The following is a 14,079-nucleotide window of genomic DNA, read 5'->3' as shown; positions in this document are numbered from 1 at the left end:
AATATATAGTGTCTTTAGGGGTGAATGTTTTTATATTTGTTGAAGGAATTTTAATATATTTAACTTATATTAAAAGAATTAAGTACTTTTTAATTTTATTTTCATATTTTACTTAAATAAAATGAATTTTTTTAATTATTGCATGTAATAACAAAATTTTGATATTATTTATTTACTTATAATATTAATTATTAAGTAAATCTATTCATGCTCTTATCGTAATTTGACACTTAAAAGCACTTTCTAAAAAGCTTGGCCAAACACAAATTATTTTTCAAAAATACTTTTCAGACTGATTAGCCAAACACAAACTGATTCTCTCCGAAAGTAGTTTTTTCAAAAGCATTTTTTTCATAAGCACTTCTTAAAATAAGCTGATTTCTCCGGCTTGGCCAAACAGGTATAAAACCACCAAAGCTTATAGTTTAATAGTATCAAGACGAGTCTTCCACATAATATGCGTGGGTATGATTCCCACGACCTCCTTTTCCTTTTCCATTCCCCGATTCCCTATGTAAAAAAAAAATGAAAAATACCTTATCATACAGAATAAAGAGAAATAGTTTTATTTGCAATTATCATGAGTTTCCACGTTTACTATAATTAGTTGTTGGATTGCAGATCAATATGTTTTGGATCACCACCCTTAGTTGTATACCACTATCTTTTTTCTTATACATAAATAATAGAGAAATGAAAACAAAATATCCGATTTTTATATAATTTTCTGTATTATCTAAGATTTCTATGAAAATTTAATACAGTGCATCAGATTTTGCGACTCAAACTTAGTGGGAAAACAAATTCGGTATAGTCACATAACAGTGTGGGAACTTCAATTACATAAGTTACTATGACTATGCTTTTGTCAGTTTTCACATAATTAAGATGTACGAGTTAGGGTGAAATTCAAAAATAGCCAAATTTACAACTGGTCGTTCAAAAATAGCTCAGTTTCAAAAATAATTGAAATTTAGTCACTTTTCATGTAAAGATAAATTTGAGCGAAAACATTGTTCAAAATCCGGAAAATACGTCAGTATATTATGCCGGAGTTCCAACATAAGTATACTTGAACTCCAGCATATTATACTGGAGTTCCAAGATAAGTATGCTGGAACTCCAGCATAATATGATGGAGTTCCAGCATAAGTACAGTAGAACTCCAGCATAATATACTGGAGCTCCATCAAGTATACCGGTCCAGTATAATATATTAGAGTTTGGAGCACCGGTGCTCTAGTCTCCGGTATATTATACTGGAGCCAGCAAAGTATATCGGTCCAGCATAATATGCAGGAGTTCATACACAGGTGCACCGAACTCCAGTATATTATGCTGGACCGGTCTCTGCTGCAGCAAAATAGTGGTTATTTTTCATTGATTTGGTAAACGTTGACTATTTTTAAATATCCAATCCGAAAATTAGCTATACTGTGCTATTTTTACGACTTTTAAGTACAGTGTTAACAAAGATAAAACACTAGTTATATGGCAGAAAAGCCTAAGCCCAACCTAACAACTGCTTGAATTCTCTCATAGGACAATGCAATGACAGCTGAGATTAGTGGGGGCAAAATGAATAAAAAAAAGAGTTACCCATCCCCGTTCATTTTTACTTGGCACGTTTTGACTTTTTACGTCCCTTAAGAAATAATAAATGAAGTGCATAATTTACCATGATACCCATATTAATTGATGCATATTTTATTGGATTTGAGAAAATAATTGAAAATGAGTAATAAATACTGTGTGTATAACAGGATTTTTTTTTGTCTTCTCTTGATATGCGTAATGTGTCAAATAAAAATGAAAATCTATTTTTGGAATACATGCCAAGTAAAAGTGAACGGAGGGAGTATCCACTAAATAATGACTTGGATATTGAATTTTCTTAAAATGGATCGAATATGGATAAGACCCATATTATCCACTTAAAAATGAATATCAATGAATAACCAATGAGTTTAACTTTTATATTTGCAAAAAATGCAAATTGGGAGTTTCTCAAATTTGGAAGACTAGGAATTCTCCCTAAGTGATCATATTCAAGAAGCCATTCATAATATATATATCTATATTATCCGCCGGTTAACCCATTTCTATCCATATTAAATATGGGTTGTAGTCGGATAATTACATATGCTTTTGCATTATGATGTTTGGCTATAACTATGTATTTTTAGTGCATTACTTACCTTACATTTTAGGTGCTTAATGCTAAACTATACGATATTTGTGCTTAATTGATTTATTTTATATGTAGGTACGTTGGAGATGAAATTGAGATTAAAGTAGATATTTTATATTTATTTTATACACTACAATCATTTTAATTAATGGATATGCAATGATTGAAGACAAATTGAAGTTGTAAACAAAAGAACAATTGGAAAAGAGGATAAAACGTGAAAAAGAAAAGTTAGGCAGCAATTAAATCAAGGAGCAGGCGACGCAAGCCAGTGTCTCTCGCGTTAAGGCTTGCGACGCGCGATTTGACGCGAGGTGCGTCGCGCTTTTCATGTGGCGAGGGGTGGTCCGAGTTTCAAGCTTATTTTGTCTCTTTTTTATTTTGGACTTATTTCGCCTTGACTTTTATCCTACATCTATAAATAGTCTTTAAACACAATTTTTATATAACTTTTGACGAAGGAAGAGTACAAAGCCGTCGTGGAGGTCGGGTTTCATCTTTTCTTTCACCAACTTAATCTTTTTGTGTTTCTTTGTATGATTTGTTGTTTTGCTACCATGTCTATATTGAGCTAACTTCACGTTCTAGGGTTGTGGTTCTTTCATGGCTATTGCTATTCGAATATTGATTTTGATTTCTTAGTTTATCGTATTGGTTTATTTATTCAATCCTGCGCTTAATTATTTGATTGCTTGATCACCAATAAAATACTATTTACGAATCTAGAGTTGAACTCGAAAGTGACAATTCTAGATTATATATAGGATTGAGTAGAGCAAGTTCTTGAACCTGGACATCGGGGAACGGATTCACGGTTAGTATAGGCATATACCTAATTGTCTTGCTTGGTTGATTTACAGGAATTATAAATGCATTCTTGTTGATTCTAACTCCATAGACATATAAGCGTTGGTTTAGCTTGAATAGGCGAGTAAGAACTATTCTTATGAGCAATATTAACCCTGTCAACTAATAAACTAGATAAATTAGTTAATCAATTCAATTGAAGAATACAATATGATTGTTAGATAGCCCATAACCCTAGATCGTTTTCATTGCATTGATAACATAAAAATCTGCTATCCTTTTGTTCAGAGTTCATTATTTATAGCCTTTTTATTTTAATCAGTTTAGAGTCATATACTTCTAGGTTTAATTCTTGTTTAGATAATTAGGATGATCTAATTTAGTTAATAGTTAATCACAAGTCCTCATGGGTTCGACATCTGACTTTTAATCACTTTATTACTTGACGACGCGTATACTTGCGTGTGCGTTTGACCGCAACACATTACCTATTTTTGACCCGTCCAGATCCGACTGGATCCGCCTGTTTACCACCTCTAGCTGAGATTATTAGATCTAACCAGTGATGCATGATGTGATCCAGCTTTTTTTCTGACTCCGCGCATAGTGAGAGCTTAATGCATTGAACTGCTATTTTTAGTAATTCTTTTCATGGGTATTTCAAAGTCAATAATTCTCTTGCATTAAATTTCTCAGTCTGTTCTTCCAAGGAGCTGAGTATGTGCATTTTGTTTGATGCAACAGTTTCATAATTCGGAATTGAAATTAGCAAAAATAGTAATTGAATCATAATTGAAATGTGCATCATAATTTTCTTCCTTCCTTTTTTTTTAAATAGAAAAAAAAGGAAGGAAGAAACAACCCCCTCAAAGATGAAGACAGAGAAGAAAAAAGAAAATGAATAATGTAAATCAAAAGAGGTAAAGTAAAAAAGAAAAAGATCTTGCTAGATATATCTAACACAAACCCCACATGCATTTAATATTTCTATTCACATTTCAATGTTTTTGTTTTTGCATGGCATCTTCAACGCATATACCTACCCAAAAAAAATCATTATCCTACTTGACACAAATCTAATTGAAAAAGATTTCCAGTCAAATGATGCTTTTATTAGTATTATATATTTACTTTCCTTTTCGTTTGAGTGTATAGAGACTGATTTTTGACTATAATTCACAAATTGTGAACACCGTGTTTAACGCTAGAAAAATGTGGCAAAGGGGACATCTCTTAATTAACAATCAGTTTGACAAATGACAACAGTCCTTTGATTTGGGCTTCTTTTGATGTGTTCTTATTCTTTTTAAATAATGTCCGCGTCGATTTATTGTGTATCTCGACTAATTTTACACGTACTTATTATTTCTACTAACACAAATGTCGAATAACACAATCAAGTAAAGATATCTTTTTATTTTCGTAATGCATAACACTTAATTAAGTATAAATTCAATTGGTAAAAATTTAATCATCAGTTACGAAACGATATACGGTCACAAATTTGTTCTCACTGTAGTAACAGTGAACTTATCTTATACTAGTATGTATTAACAGTGCAAATATTTAAAATACTATTGTGTAATTTAATCTATTATAATAATCAAGTTACTTTTTTTTTTTTTATCTTGATACTAATCAATGTTCATTATATAGATCAATCTATAATTACCTTTTAAATGACAACTCTCGTATAATACTTTTGAATAGCTTCATAAAAGTGGTGAAGTCTTTGCACAAGGTAGGTCAAATAGATTATGTAAGCAATTGCACTAGCTAGTATACTTTCTTTAGATTAAAAATTAATTTTACTTACTTAAATTGTTGAGTAAGCTATTTTTAGCCTCTTCTTATAGAAGAATTAACTCAATAGCCGCTTGCCTAAACTCTTAAACTAAACATAGCCGGTGAATGTATCATATACATATAATTCATGGTTATTTGTGTAATAATCCCATTCTTATACGCCTATAGATAGTATTAAATCCGTGTTCTTCAAAATTTATAATTCTTTGATTTGATCATTATTTCAGACTAGCTATTTAAAGGAAGAACAAGATTAGGGAGTTTATCCCTCGATCATTTTTGTCCAATTGGAGTTCATCTCTTCCACCGTTTACAATGTAGAGAAAGAATAGGTTTGTTACTCGTGCAGTAATGAAAAGCTAGAAACAAACTAAAAATTAATTATATATATACTGTTAATTAAAATAAAAGAGTAACCAAAAGAGAATAGAAGATCTCTGACACATGTAGGCAAATGTTTTGTCTAAAATATTTGTCGGCAATAATTCTTGACTAGGTCAATGAAGCTTCGATCTGTACTTGTTAATAAATCAACTATCTCTCTTATAATAATATAGCTTAAGTAATGGCATCCTATGAGGAGATTTGAAATTTACCTTTGTCGGTGATTAAGTTATGTTATTAATTAATTGTTATAACTTAACTAAAATGTCAAAGTCGTTGGATGAACCATCCATCTAGGTGGTTCAATTATTGAATAGGAGTATCTTTTTTACTTTAAAAATGAAAGTAAAAAAGAAGCACGTCTTTGGTTTGTTGTATATGTATGACAACTTGGCGAACATTTATTGAATCCGAGGAAAAAAGAATCAATCATAGTTTAGGTGGAGAAAAGTTAAGAAAATATGTAAAGATTAACCCGCGCGATGCGCGAACAAATCATTTCAAATTGTGGTGTAGGTTGTTTAAATCATGTACAAATAACCTTAAAATATAAACCTCCCAGATAAAAATTATATAACATGAGAATTTAATTATGAAACATGATATGAAATTATTGTTCAAATCTCGTAGTAAACAACCAATCTTTTTAATATATAATTGTAGCAACCTAACTCCTTGATTTTGGTACTTGTATTTCATTCCGTTATCGATATTAAAGAATGCTAAACATGTCATATTGTGATCTATCTTGTTCGAACACATTAGATCATATTATCTTAACAAAATTCTTATTATCACTTTATTTTTATCTCGAAGTCAAATATATCTTATTCATCACATCACTTTTACATAAATTCTTTTTTTTTCTTTTCTTATAGTTATTGTATTATTTAATATTTAATATTATTATACTATCATATAATTTTTATTAGCTTATAATTAAATTAATGTCTTGCTTTTTATCCTTCTAATAGTATTTAATAAAAATAAATATTTTATTCTTGAAATTTGGTATATTTTTATGCTTTTATCCTCTTATTCATAATATTTTAATCATTTAAATTTATCAGTAATATTTTTAAATATAATTTTATTATTTTATTTATCTATTTTTAAATTAATTTAAGTATAAGTATCCTCACACTACCTCTATTTTTTTATGTACATTTCCCTACTACAAATGTTAATTAGCTTTTTTATTAATGTTTTACCTAGAGCCAAAATAATGGCATATTTTGTTTTAAATTGTAACTTTTAATTAGTCTAAAATATTAATACATAAGTTATTTGATTTTCATTTTTCAAATGTATTGAGTTCTCTTATAATTAATTTTGTATTAGATGCAGTTAAGTTTTCTTTCCTTTTTAGCTATAAGATACAATTTAATTTTTAATTTTCATTAGTAAGATTACCAATATTAGAAATTTATTTTGTATTTTTAAAATTTATTTAATCATAGAAAAAAATTTCTTAATTGTTTGAATACATTATTTTTAAATATTGTAGTAATATTTTTACTGTCATTTTAGTTCTTTACATAATATTTTTAAAAATAAAAAAAAAATCTCATCTCAAATTCAAATAATTCTTATCATTCTATTTTCTAAAATGGACCGCATTTTTAAAAAATTATGCTATGCATTCAAACTCAAACTAACACACTCGATTCAAATATTAATCATAGAAAAATATTTTCTTAATAATTTGAACATATTATATCTTTGTATAATATTTTCACTGTCATTTTATTTCTTTACATAATTTTCTTTCTTTTTTAGTTTTAAGATGCAAATTTACTTTTTGTAAAATTACCTATATTAGAAATTTATTTTGTAATTGAAATTTTTTATTTTTTATTATTGTTTTATTTTTCATAAGTAAGACTTCAATTTCGTGGTATTATCCATAATTTGAGCATTCGCGTCATAGTTTTTAGAACTTTCTAATCTCAAATTCAAATAGTCTTTTCTTTTAATTTCTAATAGAAAATTTCTAATAATTTTACATAATTTTGCTATTTTTTAATCTAATATATAGTCTTATTACATTTTATGTGACTTTTCATTAACTTGTAAATTTATTTAATATCATTATCAACTACTTTTCTTTAATAATATAAGATAAATATAATTTTTTTAATTATGAAATAAATATTAATTTTATTTTAAAAACATTGCTCGAAAAAATTAAATTATTTAAAATTGAATAATATTTTTAAGTATTGTATATTTATTTTATTTTATTTTCTAAACTTATGATTTATAAATGTCCTTACATTATCTCTAATTTATTTTTTATTGTTCAATTTTTTAGTTATTTATTTTAACTGTTAGACTTGAGTTATGTGGACTTATATTATGACTTTTCTTAATATAATATAAAAAACTTTCTCATCTCAAATTTAAATAAGTTTTACCCTTTTTCCTATGATAAAAAATCTAATTTTTTATTTTTTCTCTATTTATTCTTTATTTTTTTTTACTTTATATTATTCGATACCTAATATTATTACATTATCATGTGAATTTTTATTAGCCTGTTTGAATTTAATATCTATTTTTACCACACTCATTATAATATAATATAGATAAAAATTTAAAAACTTTCTCATCTCAAATTCAAATAATTTTTATCATTCTATTTTCTTAATTAGACCATATTTTCAAAAAATTATGTTATGCTTTCAAATTTAAACTAACTGAACTTAATTTAAATATAATCATAGAAAAATATTTTCTTAATTGTTCGAACACATTATATCTAAATGTTGTAGTAATATTTACGTATAAAATATTCGTTTGCACGATTTTGTTATTAAAATATCTTTTGTTGATTATTTAATTTTTCTCTTACCTTATAAGTAATTTGTATATTTTATGTAAGATCTTATGTTGCTGCTTGAAATTATTTAATTTTTAAACTCAATAAATTCTTAATATCTTAAGTAAATTTTAGTTTTATTTTATATTTTAACTTACTCCAATGTATAAATAGTCATAGGTTATCTTAATTACGTCTTTCTATATTTTTTTATTTTTTCCGATTAGAATTTTTAATTAATTTTTACCTCCATATCTCTAGCTAATATAGAAAAAAATTTATGGGTGAATCAATATAGATATAAATATACTAATAAATATAAATTTAAATGTAGATATATAGATTAAATTTGTCTAAGATCTATTTAGATTAAGTATAAGATTCATTAGCAAAAAGAGGAAGACAACGAGTATAATAATTTGAGGAAATGAAAGAAGAAAGCGAAAAAGAAGGGTATTGACGGGCTAAATGAATCAATGGACCGAAGCTGGGAATTTATCCTAGAGAATTCAAATTTGAAATAAGTAAAAAATTCCGATAAAAAGTATTCAATATGTATTATATATCTTTAAACGTAATATTTTATCGATATATACAGTACAATTTTTCGATCGTGGTCCTATAGAAATACCACTAAAGATCTAAATCAAAAAGTAAAAAAATATTCATAATTACAGGAATTTTGCAGTTCTACTTATAAAAACACAAAAGTTGGAAATTTATTATGAAGAAAAGTCCTTGAACTCTTTAACTCATTCAATTCAAGCTTTTAACTACTCTTCTGATTTTGCTTTTCTTAAAAGTTAAAACTCATGAGCTTAAATTTCAAAGAGAGAAAAATATTGCAACAACAGAAATTTAAATTTATATATGCAAGTATGTATTATTTTTTTTCGGTGTTACTTCTTCTTACTAACTATGCTACTTATAAGTTTTCAATTGCATCATGAAAATGGTGAAGTTATTTTGGTTGGTAGTAATTCTTTGATAACAAGAAAAATGGGATTATAGACGTGTAGCTATCATTATTGATTGGATGCCTTGACTCGGCGAACAGAGAGAGCAAAACCAATACTAGTAATAAATAAATGACGTGGTAGGTTCCAATCAGCTGTCTAAATCAAAATTTGTACCATCAATTTATTTTCATTCATATCATACACCAAATTATTCGTAAGTGGCATCTTCTCAGTTGCCCATCGCACTGTAATTATCTTTTGCATTAAATTTTAGGTTAAAGCTTGTTCAGTATTGGGACCTAGTTATGATTTTCCTCGTGCTTCTTCAGAGATTTGTATTTTACTCCATCCTGTCATTTTCGTTTTAAGTTTTGGTATGTTCAGTGATGACTCGCCATGTCATCATGTCACATAGGCGTCATTTGGCATATATCAATGCCATGTGAAAGCTTACATAGGAAGAAGGCTAACATTTGTGAGAAGATTCTAGAGAGATATGTACATTTCCTTAGGAAGAACCTAGATTCTTATGGATTTGCTAGGAAAGTCTTTGGAATCTTCTAGGCTTGTAGAGAATTCTAGAAAAAGCCCTTATCTTGTAAATATCAAGGACTTGTGTCATAATTAATATTTACACACTAGCCCCTAGGAGACTAGTATATAAAGGGAGCCATTCATTTGTAATTCACCAAGCGAACAATTCAAGTTCTCTCTAATACAAAGTTTCCTTTAACAAATCTCCTGTGTCCTTTCTTCCATTCTCTTAGCGATCTTGAGTGTAGTAAGACTGACTTGACATAGCAAGAATGTGGGCAAGTTGTGCAAGGTCGTGAGCGAGTTGTCAAGTGCCGCACGTGTACTTAGTTAACAACTAAGGACGTGACAACATGGTATTAGAGTGAAGGTTTCAACTAAGGGAATGACGAACGACGGAGAAATTAAAACTGCCAACAACCAAGCCAACGTCATCCAGGATGCTGCTGGCAAGAGCGGCCATAGCAAAAAGAGGAATGTCACCAACAAGAGCCAGAAGGTGCCACCTAAGGTTGTGTCAAACGAAGGGCTTACATCCCAAGAACCATCTGCCACTGAGGCGAGCGAGGATGAAGTGTAGGTTCTTCCAGAGGACGTCTCGCTCGGTAAAGAGTGGGTGATGAAGATGAACGCGTGAATGGACGCCGTGGAGATCTTTGGCCAACACTTGGGGAAAGTGGAAGGCACCCTTAACGTTCTTGAGGGGCACACTCTTGAAGAGATTGAGAGTATCCGAAATGACTTGGAGGGACGTACACAGACTGAGATGGAACTAAGGCAAACCATCACTGCTTTAGAGTGTAGACTCTTGGAGGCTTTGAGTACTATTGATGCTATGAAGGCAAAGATAGAGTCACTCGAGGAGTATGTCAATGCTGGCGTGACTGAGGTAGCTAGCAATGTTGTGGTAACGAGGGAGGCCAAGATCGAGGCTCCCAAACCCCCGATGTTCAAAGGTGTTCGTGATGCACAAAAAGTGGAAAACTTCCTTTGGCACTTGGAGAACTACTTCAGGCACGACAAAGTGAGGGACGACGAGGCCAAGATCAACACTGCGGTATTTTACCTCTCAGAGACTGCCATGCTATGGTTGAGAAGGAAGATGGCCGACGTGGATAAAGGTCTATGTACTATTAGCACATAGGATTAGTTCAAAGCGGAGTTCAACCGACAGTTCTTTCCAAACAATGTCTTGTACGAGGCAAGGCGCAAGCTTAGGGAATTGAAGCAAACATGGAGCATACATAACTATTTCAAAGAGTTCACTACCCTTATGCTTCAAATCCCCAACCTGACCAATGATGACTTGTTGTTCCACTTCATGGACGGGTTGCAAAATTGGGCTAAGCAGGAGTTGCAACGCCGACAAGTCACTGATATAGACTAAGCCATAGTGGAGGCCAAATCATTGATGGATTTCAGGCATGACAAGCATGACAAAGGCAATGTCAAGGAGTCAAAGGTTAACAATGCCAAAGGTGGGGGAGACTGTGGCAAAGTTAAGGCGATACAACAACAATACTCCAAAACTCAAGATTTCAAACAGTCGAGTGGTCGTCAGGGCTACACTGAGAAGAGGCGCAGGTCGAGAAGAAGGGATGCTATATATGCGGAGGGCCACATAGCTTCAGGAATTGTCCTGACCTCAAAAGCCTCAGTGCCATGGTACGTGAGCGGAAGGAGCAACCACAAGGAGAGAGTCCGGGAATCGCATAGTTGGGTATGATTGGATTATGTGGTGCTGTCACGAAGCAAGCTACCCAACCTACCGAGAATGGCAATCAGTACGTGGATCTCACCATCAACAACAAGCCCGCTCGTGCAATGGTGGATACTGGAGCAACTCATAATTTTGTGACTGAGGATGCCGCAAAGAGACTAGAATTGAAGCTTGCTCCAACCAACTCTCGCGTCAAGATCGTGAATGACGAGATACAGAATGCTCGTGGGGTAGCTAATGGAGTTGGTGTCAAATTGGAAACTTGGAAAGGTATGTCAAATTTACCATAACCGCTATGGATATCTTTGACATCATACTGGGGCAAGAGTTCTTTAGACATTGTCATACTTTAATCGACCCCTACCTCCAACGTATCTTGGTTATGGAGTGAGAAGAAGCTTGCATGGTACCTACAATGACTATGCCACACAGATAGATCCAAGAACAACTCTTAGCTATGCAGGTTGTCAAGGGGATCAAGAAGGGGGAGCCGACGTTCGTGGCAACCATTGCAAGTCTAGAGGAAGACAAACTTTTTTAAGAGATAGTGCCGCCTTGCATAGAGAAGTTGTTTAAGGAAAACAAAGATGTCATGCCCGAGGAGTTGCCTAAGCACTTGCCGCCCAAGTGAGAGGTGGATCACAAGATTGAGTTGGATCCAGGGGCTAAGCCACCCGCATTTGCCCCATATCGTATGGCACCTCCCGAGCTAGAGGAGTTAAGGAAACAATTGAAGGAGCTACTAGATGCTGGTCACATTCGCCCATCAAAGGCACCTTTTGGTACACCAGTATTGTCCCAAAAGAAGAAGGATGGATCGTTGCATTTGTGCATAGACTACCGAGCACTTAATAAGGTTACCGTGAAGAATAAGTACCCGATCCTACTCATTGCTAACTTGTTTGATAGACTTGGGCAAGCCAAGTACTTTACCAAGGTGGATCTTCGAAAGGGCTACTACCAGGTTCACATTGCGGAAGGGAATGAGCCAAAGACAACATGTGTGACGAGATATGGAGCCTTTGAGTGGTTGGTGATGCCCTTCGGCTTAACCAATGCACCGGCCACATTTTTCACCCTTATGAACAAGATTTTTCATCCCTACCTTGATTAGTTCGTGGTAGTCTACCTAGATAACATAGTCATCTACAACAACACCTTGGAGGAACACATGGAGCACTTAAGGAAGGTTTTCCAAGTCTTGCGGGAGAACGAGCTATACATCAAGAGAGAGAAGTGTGAGTTTGCATAATCAAAGGTGCATTTCTTGGGCCATGTCATTAGCAATGGCGAGCTACGCATGGACGAGGCTAAGGTACGTGCTATCTAGGAGTGGGAGGTACCCATAAAGGTAATTGAGTTGAGATCCTTCCTTGGCCTTGTTAACAACTATCGTCGGTTCATTAGTGGATACTCAGCAAAGGCCGCACCATTGACCGAGTTGCTAAAGAAGAACAAGCCATGGGTTTGGACGGAGCATTGTCTAAAGGCGTTTCAAGGCCTTAAGGCAGCTGTAATAGAGGATCCAGTCTTGGCATTACCCGACTTTGCCAAGACTTTTGAGGTGCACACAGATGCCTCAGACTTTGCTATTGGGGTGTCCTGATGCAAGATAAGCATCCCATAGCATTTGAGAGCCGCAAGTTAAATGAGACGGAGCGGCATTACACAGTACAAGAGAAGTAAATGACTGCAATTGTGCATTGCCTTCGTACATGGAGACATTATCTGCTTGGGTCGAGGTTCGTAGTCAAGACTGATAATGTGGCTACTAGCTACTTTCATACATAGAAGAAGCTCACACCAAAGCAGGCTAGGTGACAGAATTTCTTGACCGAGTTTGATTATGCACTGGAGTATAAGCTGGGCAAAGGTAACGTTGTAGCCGATGCCTTGAGCCAAAAAGCCGAGCTTGCTGCAATCACTTCAGCGAGATGGGATATTCGGGAGGCTATAAAAGAAGGCATGCAACATGATCCAACAACCAAACAATTTATCGAGTTAGCCAACCAGGGCAAGACGAGACGTTTTTGGGTAGAAGGCGACATATTACTTACCACGGGTCGGCGGGTCTACGTGCCTAAGTTTGGAAACATTAGACGGCGGATCATAAGGGAGAGCCATGATACAATGTGGGCTGGTCATCCAGGCCAATGTCACACCAGGGCCTTGGTTGAGTCAGTCTACTATTGGCCACACATGCGAGATGATATAGAATGTTATGTGCAGACTTGTTTTGTATGTCAGTAGGACAAGGTTGAGCAACAACAGCCCGGAGGACTTTTGGAGCCACTACCAGTTGCAGAGCGTCCATGGGAGAGCGTGACTATGGACTTTATCACTTGCCTACCAAGGTCTGACGGTTATGGTACTATTATGGTGGTCGTGGATAGATTTTCCAAATATGCCACCATCATGCTCACCTCACCAGGTTGCACAGCCAAGGAAGCCGCCAAGTTATTCTTTAAGAATGTGGTGAAGTATTGGGGCTTACCAAGGCATATAATCAGTGATCGAGACCCCCGCTTTACTGGAAACTTTTGGAGAGAGTTATTTGACATACTTGGTACAGAGCTGCACTTTTCTACTAGTTTCCACCCACAGACTATGGACAAATGGAACAAGTCAATGCCTTACTAGAATGCTACTTGAGGCATTATGTAAGCGCACTTTAGAAAGATTGGGCAAGGCTCATAGACATCGCCTAATTCTCTTATAACTTGCAGCGGAGTGAGTCCACGGGACAGACACCATTTGAGCTAGCCACAGGCCAACAACCACAAACTCCACATTCCTTACCAGCTGCTTTCGAGGGAAAGAGTTTGGGGGCTTATTATATGGCCAAAGGATGGGAGGA

The 14,079-nt window shown here is 33.5% G+C and overlaps 1 protein-coding gene across 1 annotated transcript; it reads left to right on the top strand.

Moving 5' to 3' along the window:
* The first annotated feature begins 11,916 nt into the window (after nt 1-11,916).
* On the top strand, nt 11,917-13,862 carry LOC138889826 (uncharacterized). Its single transcript, XM_070173161.1, has 3 exons — nt 11,917-12,251; nt 12,630-12,786; nt 13,473-13,862. Exons 1-3 carry the CDS (start codon nt 11,917-11,919, stop codon nt 13,860-13,862), a joined length of 882 nt encoding a protein of 293 aa, XP_070029262.1.
* Nucleotides 13,863-14,079: the final 217 nt, after the last annotated feature.

Source organism: Nicotiana sylvestris, chromosome 4 (genome assembly GCF_000393655.2).
Source record: "Nicotiana sylvestris chromosome 4, ASM39365v2, whole genome shotgun sequence".
Lineage (NCBI taxonomy): Eukaryota > Viridiplantae > Streptophyta > Magnoliopsida > Solanales > Solanaceae > Nicotiana > Nicotiana sylvestris.
Note: the sequence above shows the minus strand (reverse complement) of the source record. Positions and strands in the feature narration are given on the sequence as shown.